This window comes from Pieris napi, chromosome 1 (genome assembly GCF_905475465.1).
Source record: "Pieris napi chromosome 1, ilPieNapi1.2, whole genome shotgun sequence".
Taxonomy (NCBI): domain Eukaryota; kingdom Metazoa; phylum Arthropoda; class Insecta; order Lepidoptera; family Pieridae; genus Pieris; species Pieris napi.
In genome coordinates this window covers 8,920,032-8,943,811 of record NC_062234.1, presented here as the reverse complement: position 1 = coordinate 8,943,811, position 23,780 = coordinate 8,920,032, and the positions used below count along the sequence as shown (strand labels likewise).

The 23,780-nt window shown below is 32.5% G+C and overlaps 2 protein-coding genes across 3 annotated transcripts in view; one reads left to right on the top strand and one right to left on the bottom strand.

Annotated features, from left to right (window-relative positions):
* LOC125055310 (RING-box protein 2) overlaps positions 1–23,142 on the top strand; it is a 29,242-nt gene extending 6,100 nt beyond the window's left edge. The window contains exon 2 of the mRNA XM_047657735.1: positions 22,897–23,142. Within this exon, the coding sequence (XP_047513691.1) occupies positions 22,897–23,078 (182 nt within the window). The 3' untranslated portion in view covers positions 23,079–23,142. The remainder of the gene's footprint in view (positions 1–22,896) is intronic.
* LOC125055293 (facilitated trehalose transporter Tret1-like) lies at positions 1,050–7,027 on the bottom strand. Of its 2 annotated transcripts, XM_047657702.1 has the most exons (4): positions 6,568–7,027; positions 3,955–4,413; positions 3,272–3,385; positions 1,050–2,972 (listed from the first exon to the last, which is right to left on the bottom strand). In XM_047657702.1, the coding sequence occupies exons 1-4, from the start codon at positions 6,640–6,642 to the stop codon at positions 1,722–1,724; spliced, it is 1,899 nt and encodes a 632-aa protein (XP_047513658.1). In that variant the 5' UTR covers positions 6,643–7,027; the 3' UTR covers positions 1,050–1,721. The 2 variants fall into 2 exon arrangements, with proteins under 2 accessions (XP_047513658.1, XP_047513667.1); XM_047657711.1 differs by lacking the exon at positions 6,568–7,027 and having other exon boundaries at positions 3,955–4,465.
* Positions 23,143–23,780: the final 638 nt, after the last annotated feature.

Here is a 23,780-nt window from a genome sequence, read left to right as displayed (position 1 = left end):
CGATATACAGTAATTAACTTTATTTATTTTGGTATTTCAATATAATAAATAGTATGTTTGAAATATTATGTATTAGAAGAGTAAAAGTCGGATTTATTGTAAATTTAAATAGTCTTCAAAATAAATTGTAATTATTACGACGTGATTGCAATAGTGATAACTGCTTAATTTTTTTTTTTGCGTGTACCACAACGTAGGAGCTTTACTCTTTTCAATCTAAAGCGTCAGAAGTTTGCCTGAGTCGTTTTCGTGCATGATAATTGATAGAGAGAGCAGAGGTTCAATCTATATTTTCTCTGAAGCGGGCTGTTCAGGGTTTTTGTTGTGTTTCCCCAAGGGAGACGGTACGGAATAAGTTTAGGAATTAAATATTATGACGAGCTGGTCAATATATTCTTGAAGCCTTGTTGTATGTACAAAAAGATATATACTCAAAAAAGAACTAATTTAAGCGTACGTCCAACCAGACTCCAGAAGTAAAACCACTCCTTATATGGAAATTGTATTCGTTTTGACAACAAACTACCAAGCGAAATTAGAGAATTATCACTAAATAAATTCAAAGCTCTAGTTAAACGTAAACTAATCAATAAAGCTTTTTATAAATTCGACGAATATTTAAATGATCCTAATCCTTGGGATTGATTTTCTCCAGTTCAAACAATTTGTATGTCTCAAAACTTAGCGATTAAGAAGAGTTTCTTGCCCGCTCTACGCCCTTCACTTGCGAACTGTTAGTAAATGTAAATTTAGAATTAATTTAACTTCTTTTCTGATGTTCATAAGTGTACTTGTTTACCTATATGAATAAAGTTATTTTGACTTAGATACAGGCGTGATAATTTGTAGTTTAAACATAAAAATATTAATTACTATATAAGCTCCTACGCTTATTCGCGTTAATACTAATTTTGGGAATAAAGTTTTTAAAACACAATGCTGATTTGAATATTAAAGTTTTGCTTTGTTAAATGTTAAACTTTGAAGTTTTCATCTTCAAAGCACCTTTAACAAACTCTCAATGTATAAAAAATAAATGAAAAAGCATATTTAGTACCAAATATTTTATTAAAATATAACAAATAAATATTGCCTCTGTAATATACGGAGTCAGATATAAGATTCTTTAGACTATTCTATGGACCAATCCATAGATTACACTAAACACTAATTTAACATACAGGTGATCTGTTTCAAATACTAAACTTAGTCTAACAAAAACTCGTATCTTTTAGGATCTGTACAGTGTTTGAGGGTTCTCTAGACTAGAGTGCGAGATTTGGATTTTGGGACGTTCTAAAAGTGTGATAATAATAGGTATGCTGTACATAGTATTTGAAACACAATACATTATTTGGTTACGAAACTAATTGTCATGATGTGAATAAGGCCACTAAGACTTAACTATTCTATGAATTAACTTAGTTAATTTGTACGTTACATGATGTACTGGGCTATTTTCCTATAATTTATTTGTTTAGATCTAAGCTATACTTAGAATATTACCAAATTTTATAAATCAAAAGGAACTATGAGAGTTATTCATTTATATAACTATATTTACAAATATACACTAAATACAATCCATATCAGTCTTCAAACGCGGCTCGCAAGCATAATGTTGTATGCTGCAAATGCCCACTCGATTTCGTCCCTATTACAAAATAAAACACAGCACAGGAAAATCATTCAGTATTAACATCCCTTTAACTTTTCTTTTACTAGCATGCGTTTTGAGTTTGTTTGTTGCTACTTATCCGAATTCTCCGTGAACCAGTTAATTTCTTCTCAATCTCCTCCAAACTTTTGCCTCTGGTCTCTGGTACGAAAAATATAACGAAAAATAGCCCAGCTATACATAGAGCAGCAAATAACCAAAATGTACCATACATTTTTATAACAACAATAATATTATGGAATGTTTTCGTAACAATGAAAGTACATGTCCAGTTGAAACCTGTCGCCAGTGAAGCGGCAGTACCACGAATTTTAGATGGCAAAATTTCTCCCAACATTAACCACGGAATAGGTCCAAATCCAATTGAGAATCCCAAAACATAAATCACGAGACAAGCTAGTGGTAACCAACCGTATGCACTGAGGTCAATTCCAACAGCTCTCACGTAAAAGTAAGCTCCGAGTGTTACTAAGGTTATAATCATTGATACCGATGAAATATATAACAGCATTTTTCTTCCTAAGCGGTCAATAATGGCTGTTGCAATAAATGTAGACACAAAGTTTACAACACCGATAATTATACTGCATACATTTTCATCAAGAGTACTGCCAGCCATTTTAAATATTGTGGAAGCATAGAATATAACAGCGTTGATACCACTAAGTTGTTGGAACAACATAAGACCTAGGGCTATCAAAACTGGACGCATATACTTCCTTGAAAATATTTGGCCAAACGCATTTCCGCCAGATCTGTTTGAATCTTCTTGCGAGAGTGCAAGAGCTGTCAATTCCTTATCGATGTTTGAGTTTCGTCCTCTTAACCATTGTAAAGCTTTTCGTGCGTCTTCAGCTCGGCCTTTTGTGAAGTACCATCTTGGCGTTTCTGGTGTAGCTAACATAAGCAGGAAAAATGGTACTGGTAGAGCAGCGCCAAGGTATGCTAAGTGAGACCAGTTCAAATATGTTCCAAAAAAGAAGGCTAGAAGGATTCCAGTGTTTCCTAAGGCTGTTGGAAGCAACCCTAAGGCACCTCTTACTTCCGGTTGTAACGTTTCTCCAAGGTATACGGGAAAAGCAAGGCTTCCGACGCCGACGCATATACCACAGAATGCACGACCCGCAAGTACCATAAATACATTAAAAGCGGTAGCAATTAATATCCAGCCTAGGAAAAATGGTATTGCAATACCAATTATTGTTTTCTTCCGTCCAAGGTATTCTATTAGTGGACCGCCTATAATACCTCCAATAAGTGCTGCCAAGGGCATTAGTCCGCCAACCCAGCTGCTCTGTAATAAAGAAAACAATAATTAATAATCATTCATAACATCAATCCTGACAAAATGTAGTAAATAAAAAGAAAAATATCATCCATCATAATATGACATTGTGATATTATAAGATAAAAAACTAACTTTTTTGAAAGATATTTGAAAATTTTACATTTTCAAAAGTGAAAATTGGTCCTTTAGCTCTTCTAGTCCATAATGCCTGTCACATCTGTCTGAGTTTTTAAATTTTATATTTTTTCACATATTATTTATGAAACGCGTTTTTATAATATTTTTAGAAAGTTATTGACGTTTACCTCTTCATTTGTAATAGATAATGTGGCGTTCATACTAGGTAGGGCGGGCGAGGTATATCCAGATGAAAACCCGACGATTAATGAACCCATGGAAACGGCAATCGCAGCAAATACCTATAAAAAAACAAATGTTATAATAAATACATTAATATTTGAGTATGCAAAACAGAGTATTTTTAACCTGAAATAGCTTAGTCATTTTTTTATTTACAATAGTTTTTTGCAAAACGTCGGTCCTAAAAGCTGACACAAAAGTTCTGAGCTTTCATGGGCATGCATTGTACACTTTTCTATGTTTGGCTAAGTAATAGTGGAAGGTTATTTCGAAGTTTACGAGTATTTTATGGTTCACCCCTAAGCATACAAAACTAGTTCAGTTGCATCACACCTTCTTGACTCAAGTCACTATAGGAAATGTAACGATTGTTTTGCTATGTAGTTATATTATTGATTTCAAAATTATTTATGAATTTCCTCACTCACTGCGTTTTTGTATTTATTTATTGCACAATACATTGTATTAAAACAATGAAAGTTATGAATGTTATGCTGGACAAATTGCTGAAGTTAACTGCGCATGTAATATTGCTCCCGTTTAATTGCGTTTTTATCGCTTATATATGAATTCTAAAAGCTTCGATAGTAATCTAAACTATTACGTATAAAAACAAGAATAAACTAACCTGAGTCCAAAGATAAAGGGCCTTAGGAGCAGCCCCAAATGACGGTCCATCGCCATTTATTGAATAGTCAGCTTTCGCTTTGTTATTTTCCGTACTCAATTGCTTTACATATGGCACAGAATTGCGCAGGTTATCCTCTTTTGCGCTTTGGATTTCCATTTCCATCTTGTATTTGAATTCGTTTCCTAAACTTATTTGCCGTAGTTGTTGAAAATGGCGGCGAGTATTTTCAAGTGAGTCCGGTTCGTCTTCACTGCTGCTCTCAGTTGATACGATTTCTGGTATAGTTGCGTAGTTAGGGGAAAGAGTTCCCTGGGAGCCACAAGATGTGGCGAGAGATGTGCAGGTCGTCGAAGCGGAGAGGGTAGGCCTAGATGGGACCCTGGCGTACTTAGGACCACGTGTCCGGTAAAGCCTCTCCTCGTCGTTTTGAACTCGCCGGCTCTGTTCGCTTCCACCCTTTAAAGATTTAAAAAAATTAATATCAAATTGACGACGCTTATTAGCAAATATTTAGTAAACGAGTCCGCTAAACAATAAATACTGGCATCGATATCCGCAAACATGCCCCATTTATTACATTTTACTATCTTATGTACGTAAGACAAGATAAATAGGTTTGAACTTAACATCTCTGGGGTCACATCAGTATGCTTATAGACCATATGGTCTTTGCATGCTGACGATAACCTTAGGTAAACAACGAATACCCTGACCCCATTCTCGGAAAATTTCAATTTATCTTAGACATAACAGGATCACTAGTTCCCTATAAAGGTAAGCACAACATAAGCGCTCCTAGACCGGAAAAATAATGAACATCGTTTAGCTGTTCCGATACAAATGATTGTTGATGTTATCATTTATTCCTGTCAAAGAATAATGGTGTTTATAAAATATTTAACCAAAACAATGTCTTTGTTTCGGACCATCCAAAATGGTCCATATATCTTTCACTAAGGTTAATTCCTTTTGTTGTCTATTTCAATAATATTAAAATGTACCTCGAATTCATTTAGAAAAGTATTGTAATTAATGCCTTTTCTTAATTCCATTTATTATGTTAGATGCATTGTAGCATGTATTTTTGATAGCCATTATGATTAAAAAGTTGACATTAATTGTCAAAATCAATTTAGCAGATCAGTAGATAATATATGAATAGGTAATAGACAAAATCCTATTTATCAAGAAACCCTATGCATATAGGTAAATAATATTTTAATTATTCCAACCCTCAGGCAGCCCTTAGGTCACGAGTCACACTCATGCGTACGCGATACATGTGTAAATATAGATAATTATATATACACTTTTAATTACTATATCATGGTCCTTCTAGAACTGTCAACTATTAAATTAATTGTCAATATTTATCAATTTACGTGGTTATAAGAAAATTTTATTATGTATTTTTAAAATTGTCGCAACATTTGAATTTGTCTAATTAATGAGTTATGTTTTTATTCTTGTCACTAAAATCATTTGATGGTCCTTGTTCAATAAAGGTAAAGATTCCGAGATTTTATTTATTACTTTCGTAGTAACCTTGACTTTTATCAAAGGTCCCGTCTTGGACGCATACGTCGTATGAAAAGGGCCATGCCCTTTAATCATACGACGTATGCGTATGCGACGTAAAATCTATCTTAGCCTGTGGTCCGCGTTACCTTACACCAGCAGTATAAGGTTACTAGACTAATGTGTTATTAAAAACAAGTAATATCCTGACCCATGTCTTCCTAAATAAACAAAAAACTATTTTTTTTTTGTAATATTTATGTTTACGATTCCTAAATACATACCTACCCCAATTATTAATTATTTTTTTATGCATATTCTGTTATGTGCAACATTACATAACCGTAGGTACCATATCGTTCGACTAATCTGCGAAATTCAAATGAAAACTAGCCGTTATTGATGTTACTTTTAATTTCAATGAAAATAATGCCCTCTATTGGAATTCTATTAAACCTCGTGGCTGTCAATGTTTACAGATTTGCTTAGTTTCCAGAAACGCCGTAGCGCCACTGTCACGGTTTTTGCAGAAGATTTAAAATAATTGTTATTTAATAATTACTTGTAATAAGTAATTATACAAATTTTTAAATCTTTATAGTTTTTTACTACATTTGATATGAACGCGAATTGGTCGACAAGGCCATTTATATGGTAGGTACATATTAATTTATACAGAAACCAAGAGTGTTTTAATGCATCATATAATGAATTTTCATGAAGTAGATAATATTTAATTTATGCATGTATTTTATTAACCTTTTAAACTAATATTATTAGTATATTTTTTATGTTCGGTAATTGAGTTGTCTTTATTGGGTATATTTCAATGAGTATCGCAATTAGTTTTAATTTTCAAGTGTTTTCCTGCATGGCATTGTTTATTGATAGTGGTTGCCAGGCAACGGGGAAACAATCGACCGGCTTCCGGCCCCACTGAGTAACTTTCCAGAGCTTTCTGAAAAGTATTTTCGCGAAATGCAAACAGTATTGTTACGTTTTAAATATTCAAGTAAACAGAGTTATAAATCAGCCTTGGCCGAATGTTTACAACAAGGTTAAATTAATTTAAAGAGTCGGAGTTGTACTCACCATTTCGGTGGAAAGTTGCTTTAGGTAGCCCATAATTTTTCCCATGGGGTTGGGATTGTTCTTGTTAAAACTCATCTTGACTTTAGTTTCTTGAACTTGCAAATCTTATTTCCTCTAAGGAACGCCGAAGTTATAGACGATCACTTTAAGTTACAGAAACTTTACGAAACTTTTTGTCTTTATAATCCAGATTCGTGAATTTCACTTTAAAATTGTACACATCACTACTGTTAAAAGATATTAAGGTCGTATGCGGTTACTGCGAAACGATCACAGCTCGAACTAAAACTGTACTTCCTGATATTGAAGCATGCACTTAAAATTGTACTATTAAATAATGTATTCATTCAAGAAAGTTTTCTATTTCGCGCCGTTCGTAAGGGCACAACATTTATTTGGACCAACAAGCGAAATGTTGGTAGCGCGTACCGATTTCTTCAGAGTTCAAGTTATCTATTGAAACTTGCAGATGGCAGCGCAGTATTATATAGCACCTTGGTAGAGCGTCGCCGCCCCCTCCCTTTCCCCCCGTGTAAACGTGTTACAGCAGGTTCACTGTGTGCGTTCATGTAGTAGACATGTGTGCATTTTCCTAATAACACACACACGAATTTCCATCTCTGCAACTGAATATTACTTGAAATGTTTGTATGTGTTAGAAATGTAAATTTTACAGTATTAGACTAACTAATTCCTATGTATTAACATTTATTAGACACTTATCGTGCTCTTTTATGTGGAAAATGAATATTATTGGTTCTTAAAAGATAATAACTAAGTTCTATTTTATGTACATAGTTAATAACATTTTCAAACTTTGCATAAGGCCACTGTCCATGACTGTCGGCTATTTTTAACGCGTATGAGCGGTGCAATGATAACTTTTGGTTAAAATACCGAGTTCGGTAAAGAATGTTCTCGAGCCTTGAACAAATATTTTCCTATCAATTGGGTGAGCTTGGTTAATCTTATTAAATATAAAGTTAGTATACGAAGACATTAAAGCACATAGATCAATAAATGTTTTAGAAAATTGGGTACAAGTATATACCTTTTTAATTAATTATTGAAACGATAAATTTACGGGTCGAGGTATTTTCTTAAATTAATAAACTAACGATTATATCGTTCCTTAGGCGTATATAAATTTTCTTCATTTGTTTACTATATACCTGTTCATTACTTATATACATATGTATATGTAAACAATAGTAAATAAATAATGTTACTTATGTTATGGTACTCCAATTGAAAGGCAGACTCGGAGGCGGGACGCACGCGTCATTGTGGTTTAGCCTTTTGCGTGCAACATTTAATTCGATCAATTGCCTTGATGGTTTGATTGCTCTAACTTGGCGCTTCTGTTTAATATCTTTAAGAAATTGAGGCCTAAGAAGTTAAGGCTTTGAGTAAAACTGCTGTATTTAAGAGTTGAATAATAATAATGTATAAATTAAATAAAGTTAGTTAACTGCTTTACTACTTGATCATGCTGGCAATCTCTGCGTGAAATGAAAATTCGCTTTTTAAACTTCACGATGCAGTTCCAGAAAAAGCATAATTCAAATTAAGAATATGGGCCGCAGTTGTGCGTGTGCTACGTCACGTGCGCATTTGAGATAGATTGGAAATTGTCATGCAATAGAGGCCAGCTGTTGACATCTGGCTGCCCCGCCTCCAGACACACACACAAGCTTCGTCACACGTGCGTCACCTAACCCCAAAATACGCCTGCATGACATGCAATAGTAGTTCAATTATTGAAATACGACATCACAATTATAATTTATTACAGCAGTTTTCATGTTATGATAATATTCCGTAAAATATTAAGACTTCGTGTACGCAATGCTGGGGTTGCACGGTTTTATCATTTATGGTGGACGAGTGAATCGCACACACGCATAGACAACCGCACACATGTAAATTTTGTTTCGAATTGAATGAAGCAATGGAATAAAACTAGTGCCGTGCGCCAGTCAGCCCTGTCGTTCTCGTATGTTCCGAGGAATGCTTTTGAAGAAAGCCCGGTAGTTATTAATAACGAGTGTGTCCACTCAGGCCGTCATTGTTGTAAGGATTGCGTTGCTTCAACATATCAAGGTTTTTAATATTACTATGGTGGAATCATATTAATCTATTAGTATAAAGAATAAGACAAAGCAAATTCATAAAAAATAAATCAACTTTTTGGACTTTCTATGTACGCTTTAACATTCACTCGAACGGTGAAGGAGATATTCGTGAGGAAATCGACTTGCCTTACCTAAAAAGGTTCTACAACCTTTTTAGCTCTCGGCCTCAGATTATATATATGCCACTGATATATACATCTCTACATACGTTGTGAAGGATAGTACTAATAAAAAAATGAGTACAGATAAGAAAGTGCAGATTCGTATGCTTCGTCTAAAAATACGACCTATTAGGTTTATTTCTGAAATAACTGATAAAAAATTCATCACTGATAATGCGCATGCGTCACGCGTCTCGCCGGAGTGTCTTATCTTTAAATTAGATAAAACTCTTTAAAAATTTCCATCATAAGCCAGGGGAAAGCATTGCCCTAAGTAATTCCTTTACCGCGTCTGTATAAACGCGATAAACTTAAAAACTAATAACAGATTTTATGCAGTTTTTACTTATACATAATCCGCTTCTCAAGGAAGGTTTAGATGTACAATTCATTATAGTTTTATCTAAAATGAGTAAAATATAAGGATTTTTGTTGAAGGCAAATAAAAATGTTGCCGAATTTAACGCTTATATAGAAAAGTTAACACTGGTTATATTTTCTGACGTCAGTGGATGATCGGAAAATGGCAGTTTATTGCCCCGTTCACCTTATATCGATATTCACTTACGTCATAGTTCAGGAAACGAATATTGAGAAATAGTTTAATGTGTAGAAAATGTATGCATTTTAACTAGTCTCTCTCTTCAGTTGGTAGCGTTTTATAGAACAGGGCGAACTTGAAGGCCCTAAGTACAATTGGTTCGGAAATACTTCAGTGGTCAGCTTCTTAAACATAGTGGTGGTGTGCGGCAAAAACTGCCTTAAAAAGGCTCTGTTGTGGAAAAACGAATGTCGAGATCGTACGAACAACTCCTCTGAACACTCTCCGTGGTAAATGCGGTAAAAGATGCAGCAGCTCATGTCTGCATTGGTCAGCAAGGCAACATCTGCAGCGGACAATCTGTTTCCTCCTGCTTATGTCCAGTGTTTTAACTAATTAATTATTTGAAAACACTAAAATGTTGTACCTATTATTGCACTTGTTATGAATGTTACTTATAAGCGACACGTTTATTATATACTAGCTGGCCTGGCGAACATCGTACCGCCTAACAGTCGAATCTTTTTTTTTAAATACTTATTCTGCTATTCGGGACACCGATCTAGCTAGTAAGATAAAAAAAAGAAAGTTGATAATACAACAAATACATTATGTCAAAAAATAAAAATTTACCTTCCCGGAACCCCTCCACTAACACTTGAACTTTATGATAGTTCAAGTTGCTTTTAAATATTATTACGAATATTTTGTATGGAAATATAGAAAAGTGTTCTTTTTAGACTTTTTCACTCATTTTTTTAAATTTTTCTCTCCGTAAGAACCATCCTTGTACTTCAAGGAATATTATAAAAAAAGAATCAGACAAATCGGTCAAGCCGTTTTCATGTTATGTCGTGACAACGGAAAACGGGTTTCGATTTTATATATATAGATTTTCGAAATTATCTTTTAAAATAGATAATGTATTTTTACCGTAACATGTCTGGGACGTGAAGGGCCTTGTCTTGAGTAAACCGCGCTCTCCGAAGGTCAGGGAAGCCCGATGGAACCCTTTCAACACGGACCCAATGAAATGTATATATGTATTCATAAAGTTTAATGAGTCAGTAGGGCGACCATGTAACATCCATATATCAAAATGCTGTGTACCATCATTTTATAATAAATATCATTTGCGAACGTCCAATGTGTTTAATACGGGTTTTATCTTAGATGATGAGAGGTGGAGTGTTTTGTTAGAGAATGTAATTATAACTGATACGTAAAGAATAGTATATAGAATAGAAATAATACAAAATTAAAAGCAAACATTAAAAAAAAGCTTAAATGCTGGTGGACTCAGTATCCGCACATAGATAAACTAACTAGGACTAACCTTTTATTCTAAGCTTATGCCGGCTTGTCATGGCTGGACATTTTAAAAATATTTCTAAATACATAACTGTATTGCCTGGCCTATTGTAAGGCATACGAGTATGCTATGATAATCAAGGATTTTAATTTCATTCGGTCTACAAGTTTGACTTAATTCGTTACAAAAATTATAAGCGTTATACAATACAAAACTAACTATTTCAAATTCCTCGGTTTAATACAATTTGTATTTACGTTAATTTACGTAACTTGATCATGTATCGTATAAGAAAATGCCACAAAATCACATTAAAAAATCAGGCATATTTTGTTAACTATCATTTATAATTATCATCTTATAATTTAGACGTGATTCACATTAAAAAATATAATTGTCTTTTTTTATATAATTGCTCACTGTATATAGTTTTTATGTATTTTGTAATTGTGAAGATATTAAGGTTGCTGTGAGATTACCGGAAATCAAATAAATAAATAATATATATTTTATAGGCAACTTATTAACTCTTAACATTCTTTATGTTAATTAATTATTTTTTAACTCGCGTTTGCAACATATTGCCACATACTGCACATATAAATTAGAACATTTTAAAAGATTTCACCATAGTTATATAGATATGTTAAATCGTAATATCATATATATGAATAATACATTTATGCGGTTTTATTTAAACTTAAAAGTTATCATTATATCACTGGGCCATCTACAAATAAATAGTTGATGTCATCAGGGTTCATTCTAAAGAGCCGATTAACTAATTATCTATTATAGTCTAGTATTGTAATCACTTCATAATGACGTCAAATAAGGTCAAAGTCCAATTTCGATGCCGATTTTGTCAAACAGGATCAAATGGAAATCTTGAAGTTATCCGAATCGCTATGGAATTTACGTAGTAAGATTATTAATAATTTTAACTTTAGTTTTGTTACAGGCACGTTATAACGCTTATGGTCTTACCTTATATACTTATATCTCTCATACTAAGGCAATCATATCAATATCTTATACTATAAAAGTTTTATCTTCATTTGCTCATATTTGGTCACGCCTGATTTCAGAGTGCAAGGTTGGCTAAGACCTGGTGGCCTAAAAATCTTGCAGTGGTAGGTACTTGTATGCATTTTCACTTGTCAAATATTATCATTAACTCAGCGAGGCGCCACTCAGGCGATATTATAATTAAGGATTTTTGGAGGTAGTATTTGTTCCGGCTGAGTTAAACAGAAAAATTTAAAAAGAAAAATTTTAAGAAAATATTGTTTTTACTAGTAGTTTTGTCTAGATATATCGCATTAGATATAACTATAAATATTAAGTAATTATTTGGAAATCTATACTATAGGGCTAAAGCTTGTCAGATTGTAGGGGGGTAATCTATGGAACTTGGTGTTGAATCTGGACAGTTCTCGGCCTTCTACGCTCTTGATTTGGCAATAATTTTTTATTTCAATTTAAATATTGACGTTCATAAGTGAAGATCATATTATAGGCGTAAAGTTTGTAAGGTCGAAATAGGGTAATGTCTTGAATTGGGAATTAAATTAAAATATTGACGCTAATATGATAAAATAAAATTTTATTTGATTAACTAAACCGATTTAGCTTAACTTAAACTCTTTTAACTACAGATTGCTACGTGAGTGTCGTAGGCTATTTAACCGACGTCACTATTACCGGTGTAAAACGGTGCGAGTCGCTAGAAAATAAATAATGTTATTAATTTAACATTACTTGCCATTTAGCAATAATTTACCTCATGAGGCGTCTCACGTGCGGCTATCGCATGATATCTTTTTTGCTGACCACTGATTAGACATGGCGTGTCCGGTGACCTTGAGTTCAATCCAGAGCGAAATAACATAAATACAATACAAAATTATTGGATAATAATAATTTGTTAAATACCTAATAATATATTAGTAACAGGAAAGTCCTACTTGTAGTCTCATATCTGAGACGCTTATGTATATGCTGTCTATATCCTTATTCGAATTAGTACTATAATATATATTCAAGATTTTATTTGTTTCTTATTCCTAGAAAGCATGGACAAGCTTCAAGTTTTAAATATTTGGATAAGCTCCTGCATACCCGAAGAGTAATTGGTTATTTAAAAAAAAAAACATGTGTTTTGAGTATAAAGACGTAAAAGTTAAAATAATGACTTAATTGAAAGAATCGTTTAAACCCGCTTCTTAATTTTATTTATCTATATATATAAAAGAAAGTCGTGTTTGTTACAGCACTTATAACTCGAGAACGGCTGGACCGATGTTAGTTATCTCTTTTTTAGTGGATTCTTCTCCGCTCCGAATAGCAGAATAAGTAATAAAATATCGGATAAGTTATCAAATAAAAAAAATAATAATAATAATTTTACGAATGCAAACTGCATGTGGTGCCATCTGTTGACAAAATTACGCATATAAAAGAAACCTATCACTTTGTTCTTGCGCCGGATAACAAAACAAAAAATGTTGTATATCAAAAAGTACTTTAACATGCAGTCTCGCAATATTAGCGCTAGAGAGAGTAGGCCTAAAGTGTAAAACCGTCATTCTTTTTTCGCAATGGCAAGCAATAAAACATTTCTGTATTTGGAAAAAAGTTGTATTAATGTTATTACCTCAAATAAATCCTAAATTAAGTTTAACTAAAGTTAAAACGATATTATTAGAATGTTAAGCGGAACGAAGTTCGCTGGGTCCGCTAGTAATAAATAAATTAGCTTAATTACACCGTTTTAACTAAAGTACTTTGCCTCTTTTCACCGTACATCGTAAGCACAATGTGACAGGAAGAGATTTAAAATTACTGTCAAAAGAGTGCAATGATTTAGTAGTTATGAATAAATAAATTTTCATTAAACTTAAACATAATTCTACGGAAGCTAAGTCTTTATTTTTTGTCTTCAGTAATTTATTATATATAATATAAAATTTTTATTACCATAGCATTATATGGTATTCCCGTTGCTATATAATATATATCTGTGGTCCTAGATCAGACAATGATAAGTACATTCATTCATATTTTAATAGTGCCTTCAAGATTTCTTAATAATTTAATTGCTTGTCCTGTAAAGTAATGAAATTGCATTTATCATATTCTGACCTATGGCCTCAGAATTATATATATATTCTACCTCACTTTTGTATGCCAAATGTACAATTTTTTTTCTAATAATTGTTTCGCATCAATATATCCAATGGCGCTACAACGTTTTAGGTCTGGGCCTCAGATTTCTGTAGCATTTCTAATGGGCAAGTAGGTGATCAACCTTTTGTGCCTGGCACACACCGTCGACTTTTTGAGCCTAGGGCACGCCGGTTTCCTCAAGATATTTTCCTTTACCATACGAGCGAGTGTAAAATGTGCTCATAGAGAGAAAGTCCATTGGTGCACAGCCAGGGATCCAACCTACGACCTCAGGGATGAGAGTCGCACGCTGAAGCCACTAGGCAGACACGTCGGTTTTGTAACAATACCTTAAATAAAAAATGTTGCTGCCACACTAAAAATATTCTATAAACAAACCTCTGTTCTCTCAAATTGTATTGCGATGTGATGAAAATAGAATATTTTGTTAAAAATTTAACAATTTGAATTTAAATTATTCTGAATAACTTCGGAAACTTGTATTTTTTTAATATTGACGTTCATAAGTGTAAAGTTACCTATGTTAACTAATTCTTTAAAAAGTACTATGAAATTGATTTATTAACGAAAAAAAATCTGATCGGAACGTATATACTCAAATAGATATTGTTTTTTCCTTATAATAATTTTCAATTGTATTTATCCTTTGAATAAACGGGACAAAACATTAAAACTTCAGACAAGACTAACCGTTTATTCCCACACTACATGCGAGTTTAATATTCTAACGTAATGTCTTTATTCAACATGTTTATTAATTATTTCCATGTTTTGCAATCGACAAAGACTAGAAATAGTTATAAGAGAACAAATTATCGTGATTCGCCGGCTTAGCTTATAAAAACGGACTGAACTGGTTCTTGAACTGAATAAGGATAGGACCTGGCGACTGATGCTATTTCTGGTTTATAAACCATTTTAAAAATAAACGAGCGTCACTATTCTGGCCTATGGCATTCTCTTAACGTTATATATCTACATCATCATGATTAAATTTGTTAGTAAACTAATTGTTTACTTTTTCATTGTTTTACTTTTTTTATTGATTTATATGGCAAACGAGCTTACGGAACATAAAAGGTATCCACCATGGACAACCATGTTAGCGGATATGTTGCCGGCCTTTAAAAGGAGTTTGCTGAGTAGCCGATTAAATAATGATGAAACAGTAAGAAACAGAAACCTAGCAGAAATAATTAAACACAAAAAAAAATGGGTTATTCATACAATGAGTTCTACAGAAGTTATTTATCCCCGAGTTATGTAACCTAACATTAGTTAAGTTACATATACATATATATATTTTAGTTAATAAAATTTGAAGCGCAAACCAACTGTTAGCAATCATCGCAAACTTGAAGTAAAAATGAGCCCTTTAGTTTTTCCACACTCATATATCGTAATATAACATTCTTGTTTCCGATAATGTCCAACAGGTCGACTACACTTATATTTATGTGTCATTTAGAATTAAGAACCAACCAATAAGTCAAGTTAGTTTTTTGTTAAAGCGCTACACAAATCCCTAAAATGAGAGGCAATATCGAGGAAGTGGTGGGGAGCACCCTAGATTGCCACGTGTCGTCGTGTGTAGGCAAATCGTACCCTTATTTTATTTATTATCAACCCTAACTTAGACATTGTTTGGGCGAGCTCGCGATTTATGGTTTATATATTTCGCCACTGATCTTAGGGCCGTGTGTAGACGCTTTTAGCGTCGCAACCCCACTTACCCTAATTGTATGTTAGTTATAAGCTCATGTTTTAAACGATTAAAGCCAGTTGACAACCAGCTTCAAGCAAAGAGTTTCAATTAACATATATTTGAATATCCCTCCAACAACCGCCACCGAACTCCCGTATCTTAAGTAAAAACAACTATATATTATTTTAGTATTAGTAATTTAAGACCTATAATTTATGAAAACGTCATACAATACAAAATTTTATACTATTTCAGAATATTTATATAAAGAACCTATACAAATTTCCTAACATATGAAGTTTTAAAATGTCATAAGTTTTATGCCTCCATAACGCCTCTCTACTCGTAAACAAACGTCAACTTTTAACGAGTAAATTATCATGAATTTGTATGATCTTCGTATAGACCTGATTCACGAAGCAGTCGCACGTATTCAATGGTAACCTTAAAGATTCTCTTGCCGGCTACAAAACTAAACCAGTATAGTAAACGCTTCATTAGCTTAAAACTAATCTTTAAATATACGTATGTGAAAGAGCATCATCATGACCATCGCACGATAAATTTAAGTTATTAAGTCCATACTTAAACCCTTAATTATCGCCGTAAGGACCTTTGCGTATTCATATATATTTAAGAGCATAATACAGTCAAAATTTATACAGTTATAACGACATCGAAGGGACTACTCGTCGTAAAAGCCGATAGTCGTAACAGACGAAGACGTTATTAAGTACCTAATACAATAGCATTCAGCCGGGACCTTTGATTTTGGTCAATATAACCGGTATGTTATTCTAAACAATGTCGTCGTAATCGGTTTTGAGTGTATATATACGTATATATAAATTATTATACGTTATTATTTTTGGAATATAAACCTACTAATATTACGCCTTTTAATTACTGTCAATTGAAATGATTAAAAATCAAGTATTTTCCATTACTTGTATAATTGTTTTATAAATATTGTTTTTATACTTTATATTACAATAATACGTTATGTAATCTTGTTGTAAGATGCTTCAGTTGTACAGTAGTCACATGTATTATTTCAATAAATTCATTATTTACTTCCGTTTATTGTTCACTAAGGAATTGTATATAACTAAACTACTTATCATTTATTGCACTATTTGTTATTACACGTACGAGGCACATGGACCAATTGTGAATATCTTGAGTAGTATATATATTTTTTTTTTTGACAATTCACACCAATTGACCTAGTCCCATGTTAAGCTGGTGAAGCTTGTGTTATGGGTACTAGGCAACGGATATACATACATATTATAGATAGATAGACATATAAATACATATTTAAACACCCAAGACCTAAGCACAACACCAAATGCTCATCACATCGATGTCTTGTCTCAGCCGGGATCGAACCCGGGACCCATGGATTCGCAGTCAGGGGTACTAACCACTAGACCAATAAGCCGTCGTAAACTACTTATCATGTATTGCACTATTTGTTATTACTCTTACGAGGCACATGGACCAATTGTGAATATCTTGAGTAGTATATATAAAGACATTACTGCATTATTATTTTTGAATTGAAATAATAAAATCTAAATCATGGTATATTACATTTGAAAACCACTGTTGTTTGTATTCATGTAACAATAGCAGTCTTGTTAAGAGCGCGACAAATGCATATCTAACTAGTTCTAATAAAAATAAACTAATATATCATGCAAACTAAAGTAGACTTAAATATAAAATATGAAAAAGAAATCAAGCTCAGTTAAAAAGAAAATAATATAAAAAGATTTAAAAGTTTAACGTCCTAGTTTATTTTTGTAAGCTAAGAATACGACGAAACTACAAAGAGAATATATAAGGTACTGGCCACTTTGACCTCAAATATCTCCTCTTTGGTTAGGAACTCCATTTTTTACAGCTATTTCCTCGTGTTTTTCTGTTTAAAAAAACGACTGGTTGCACTACGGGAGTGCCGGCAGAAGTGAAAACTTGAATATTAACCTTGTGCATTTTTGATATTTTGGAATGGTTAGGGAATAATTTTGCACGAATTGCTTTAATTATTATCAGTATAAAAGTACTATCATTTATGTGGTAGAATACAATATTTATTTATTGCGCTATCGTACACAAACATGACAATTTATATTACATTAAATACGCCGCGCCAGCTGTCTACTCTCCATCCGTCTTACGAAACCTACACAAAATAATTAAAATTGGTATTAAATAATTCAATTAGGAAAATTCACTATTTTTTAAGTTGCCATTTTTTATTCGCATCAGTCTGACCAAATCGTTTATAATAAAGCTTTAGACGTTTCGCAAAATTAAACCTTGATGTATTGAGTTAAGGTCCAATTCCACATGCATCATTGTATCTGACAAATGAATTAAAACCGTAACTATATAGCGCGAAGGTTCATAATCCTTTAAAAAAACATCCGTCTTAAGAATTTGTCCTGACGCGAGTTTAAATTTTTTTACCCATTCCAAAAAAAGTGTGCAACGCCGCGAAAGAAGATTCCACTTCAAACAAATCTACTTTTTCCTTTTGCTCCCATACAAAACGCCAATTTCATATGACGTAAGGACCTAATATATCTATGGCCTACTTGTGTTCATTCAACAATTCTAAATATACGCGGTATAAAACTAGCACCTAGTACACCTCGTCGGAAAGGTGGCAGGAAAGGCTTAAGAGGTCGGCCTTACCTTTTTTGATATTGTGGACAATCAATTTTCTTTTGGAAAGGAAAGTGATTTCTAATTAATCCGTATATGAAGGAAAGCCCAATATAAATAAGCGTGTACGTTTTACGTTTATGACTGCGAAAAGCGTTTAGAAGTTACACGCCATATGCCGTAATTACTTAACCAACGGCAGTATTTAAAAAAATAAACTAATCTAATAATTCAAAGAAATACTTATTCGTCACTGAAATTAAACTCGCACGTATTAAATTTATTTGGTGTCCAGCAAAGTATCGAATCGCTAACCCGGCTTCCTGAAGTGGGCGTGGGCCACACACCTCTATATGTACTAAGATTATTGACTAACAAAACAAATTATACGTCGATAAGTAAATTTGTGAATAGATTTTCACAAATTTACCAATTCTTTGCACTAACTAATAAAACTAAATTCATAAATATAAAAAATGTGGTAAGGTCAAATAGTTATTACTTATTTCCCAATGTGCTTACGACTCAAGGATGGACTGCCTCGAACGTATTTAATTATTAATTAAATAAAAGATTCTAAATATTTCTATTATCTTAACGTTTACTTTTAATTAGTACGTAATGTATACACGAAGGACCTAGATTTCTAAATCCAAAATAATCCGTGAAAAATTCGTCGGCTGTCCCATATAGCAATGAAAGATATGGGACTCTTACGCACTAAACAATAAGTTAATGTGTATGTATATACACTTAACTAATAACTAGTACGCAAGTAAAGGAAATTTCCTGTTAAAAATATTGATTTTGACGTACCAATATTGGTTAAACCTTATGATTCATCCTCGTTTAACGACCTTGTGTATATTTTCAGTAAGGTTTTGTACCACTGGCCGGGTATCTAAGTTTACACACGCTCAAAGTTTTGCACACATAGATAGGCTTAAATGGGTTTGTGTGTGAAAGTGTAAATCGTGTTACTTGATTTAATTGCTTATTCCTTGGTTAGGTGTATGTGTGCACGTGCAGTAAAAAGGTGTTATAAACATTTGGTATGAAAATCTATTCTATGTGTCGTCGATTGGTTTCATTCTAAAAAGCCGGAAACACACTTCCAAGCCCTCTGGCAATGTCAGTGTCTATGGGCAGCATTTAACATGAGGAGAGCCTCCTGCACGTTTGCCCCTGCCCCTGTTTGATTAAAAAAAGTGTCAAATAAATTTGTGCATGATTGTTCAAATTTTCTTGTTTACCCACTATCTCGATATGTAAATGTTCCATCGTAAATTGGCCAGTAATTGTTTGTTACATAGGCATACCAGATAAGCTATGATGATGACAAGATGTCATGAATATGTATGGGAATTATGTATAATCTAAAAACACTTTTATATTTTATTAAATTTAACCCATTTTAATTTTAAAAAAGATTAAATTTTTATTCTTTATACAACACTTGGGTTTCTTGTCAAAGTCGTGACACACGTTGCTCCACAGGTAAAGTAATGACTGCAAAACAGATAAAAATTTAATTAGTACACAAACAATTGTTATAGCCTTCCTATATTTGAAGTTTGGTATATAAATGCGGTGTGGGAGAATCATTATGTTTTATCTATATTATACGTATATGTGTATTTTGTTTCGTCTTTATGGAAAAGAGATTGTGATTTCATTCGATACTATACCTTACTGCATTGCAAAAAAACCTTCCACCCACGGAACTTAACAAATATTTATTAAAATAAAATCACGAAATTTATGTACGCGAAAATCACATTCAAGATACTTATCAATTTAGTCATGCAGACACTTACGAGAAAGACAGACTATATACGGGAAAAAATATTGTTTTTTTTTAATTTGCCAATACTTATAACAATAAACATTTTTTTAATTGATTTCGAAGTAAGGTTTTTTATTTTCTAAACTTCTCGACTTATTGCTAGTTTCTTCGATGTCTCTGGAACGTATATTTACCTTCATGAATCATTCTAAAACTATAAAAGTCAAACTTTGTTTCAATAAGATGCATCTGCCAAAGAAAACTCTGGATCGTAACACGATATCGAAGGCCGGCGTGGAAATTCATAATATTTATGTGACGTTCTTCGTTACTTATACACAAAGACACTATTATTACTGCGGCTGTAACGTTTGAATAGTAATCTTTGTCAATATATCTAAATGATATTAATTAGCTTATGTAACAGGGATTGGTGGAGTCCCCATGAAACAATTATTATTTAGAGTTAATTAGCAAAAGTGGTGATAAAAATGACAAAATATGCCCATTCAAAAAAATCCAAAAAATATTGTGATACTATTCCATATTTTACATTTATAGTATTTTAAATTCTAATTTGACAATTCAGCTTAACAGTAATGTAGGAACAATATTTCTACTTAAGAAAACAATGAAGTCATAATTTTTAGAAACAACTGTTTATGTTCCGCATGGTCAAGTGTAAATTAAATTATCAATTCTGAATAGCCAATATTGAGAACAAACACCCAAAATTCATATTAAACAAACTCAAACTCAAAATATCTTTATTCATGTGGGTAAACAAGTACACTTATGAATAATAAACAAGATGTGATTGCGTCTAATGTAATATTATAATACTGCCATTGGCATGAGGACCTGAGTAATAATAATTCCCAATCTAGCCCATAACTTATATCATAACTCATACCATCAGTGAGACGCAAGTGTAGAGGAGGTAATATTTTATTTTGCTGCGTTCGCGGTTTTAGGCTGTTTGCTTAGAACGTTTGCTGACGCACTTGGCCGTTCCTCACGCACTTAGTTAAGGATAATTTTGACTATGTCATGAATAACATAAATTTTTAATGAAATGTTTAAAGTTATCATTATATAAATAAAACTAAATAAATATGGTAATCATATGGCTTTTCATGCGGTGAAATTTAGATGACGTCCGTGCTGACCAAATTTAAACATAAATATTAACAAGATAATTCTTGGTTGTACTAATGATTTTTTATACCTTATCGAATTTATATGTTAAGCTGGCGATGTCCAAGCTTCGTTTCTCGGAGAAATTATGTTAAATGTGTAAATTATGTACGTCTTTTATAATTTTTGGGGTGATAATTCGAATAGGCAAATATACATTTATACATAAAGTACAGAATACAGATACATATCTAGTTACTTGTTACTTCTAGAGTAGATCAAATAAAAACTGCCAATTTCGCTCGCAGATCAATTTTAACGTGACGTAAGTTGTCAAATGTCATAATATTATGTTAGGTATGTGTTCTGGCCATCTTTAGTAACGACGTAACAGAAGCTAATTGTAAATTAAAGTAAAACTGGATTATATCCGTTCTTACGCGTACTGGGCCCAAATTCAAATCCGGCAACGTCATATTAATATTCATAGTAACGAGCTTAATTTTTAATTCTTCTAACCTGTTTAATTGAAGGTTGATCATGAAATAGAAAGTCAACTTGTCTAATTCACTTAACATTTTTCACATACGATATGCAAATACATTTTTTCTATGTTGATTTAATATGTATCGATGTATGGTAATGATACCCACATCATTTTCTTGAATTTGCATCTTACCAATGGTATGAAGTGGTTTCAAGGAATTAAGGCTACATTTTATATATTGATAATGTTATATACAGTAGAACCGCTATAACATCAAGGGAGATGCCAAAAATTCTAGTTACAGAGTTTTCCACTTACAGAGGATTTTGATTCGACTTGAAATGGTTAAGATTTATTCCTCCTTAATTTGAGTTATGAGAGGTTTTATAAAATAAAGCTTTGCTATGTTCTAGATGTTCTAGATATATAGATTCAAATTAAATATAATAGTTTATTGTAGAACTGATTATTTCGACTAATAGAGGTTTGAGATTTTATTTTTTTTTCGAGTTTTTGAGGTTCGACTAGAGGCTCTACTGTATGATATTTCTACTTGTGTGTCTAGTGCATTAATAGTACCTACTTAGCTTTTCCATGAGAAAGTTCATCATTTCTAATCCTATGGGTTGTTTCAGACGAACGATCGCCGTGTTTAAAGCATTTAAACTCTCTTTGATGGCATACATAAATTATAATTTTGTTTTTCTTAAGCGAGTTGTTTTAGAACTCATAAATAAATATACCGATATAGAATTCTGACAATTATTTCTAAAAATTCTCATATTATAGGTAATCGTATTTCTATAACTGATAAATAATTGAAGTCTTATATTAATTGCACAATTATATGATTTGTTGACGCAGTTTAAAATTACTCTAATACAAAACAACTTAAAGATGTAATCCCTGTTATTTAAAAATTAAATTAATGTTGGCGCCGTAACGAACAACAAACTAATTATCACCGCTATTAGAAATAATTGTTAGTAACATGATTAGCAATAAAACTCCCGTAATTTTGTATACCACTTTAATGATTTGTTAATATCTCTGTGAATTACATGTGATTTCACGAGATGGAAAATTTACAGAACAGAAATAATTTAATCTTTCCTACGTGACTTTCTGTATAGATCCTACTGTTACAATATTCTAATGCAATGTTATTTTGTCATGATTACAGCAAGATTTTTGTTTCAGATGCCTGCCTGAGGTGTCAGGGTGAAAGTAAGAAGGACTCGTATGGTAAACAAGACTGTGTCGTTGTATGGGGAGAGTGCAACCATAGCTTCCACTTTTGCTGTATGTCGTTGTGGGTGAAACAAAATAACCGTTGCCCGCTTTGCCAGCAAGAGTGGTCCATTCAGAGAATGGGCAAGTAATAAGGCCGTGTGGCATGCATTTGTTTTGTAAGAAAAATTAAAAATAAATTGAAATACTACTAAACTTTTTTTCATTTAAGGATTAACAAGACTGCCAATAAATGTACAGTATTATACAAGCAGTTTTTATTAATCATATGATACTAATATTATAAAGAGGAAGTCTCTAAGGGGTAACCCTTCATCTAGAGTCTCTGGATCTACTGAACTGATTTTGAAAATTGATTTAGCAATAAAAAGGATATTATTTGTTAAAAGGGCTATGTATTAGTATGTAGAAATGCTATATCGTCGCCGTAGAATGATAACCTCGTATGTCCAGAGAACCAAACATTACAGGAAACGAAAAAAAGTTTTCATTTCGTCAATGTTCGTTAAAATATAATTATGTGTTTTTGTGCATAGTTTTACATGGTAAAAACGACTTATTTATTAATAACATAAAAAAGACCTTAGGTACTTCATGATTATACCAGTTAAATGACATCTACAACAAGAGTCTAATAATAAAAAAATAAATGGTTTTTTGACATACGAGCTTATTATTCTACAGTGACCATATATTAACCCGAAAAATTAAAACTTCGTGGAAGTCGGATTTGATCTGTCTGATTGTTAACGAGGAACTAAAAAACCACTGCACGGAATTGAATGGTTTTGTAACGAAGAAAGATTAATAACGAAGATTTAGGTGTATAATGT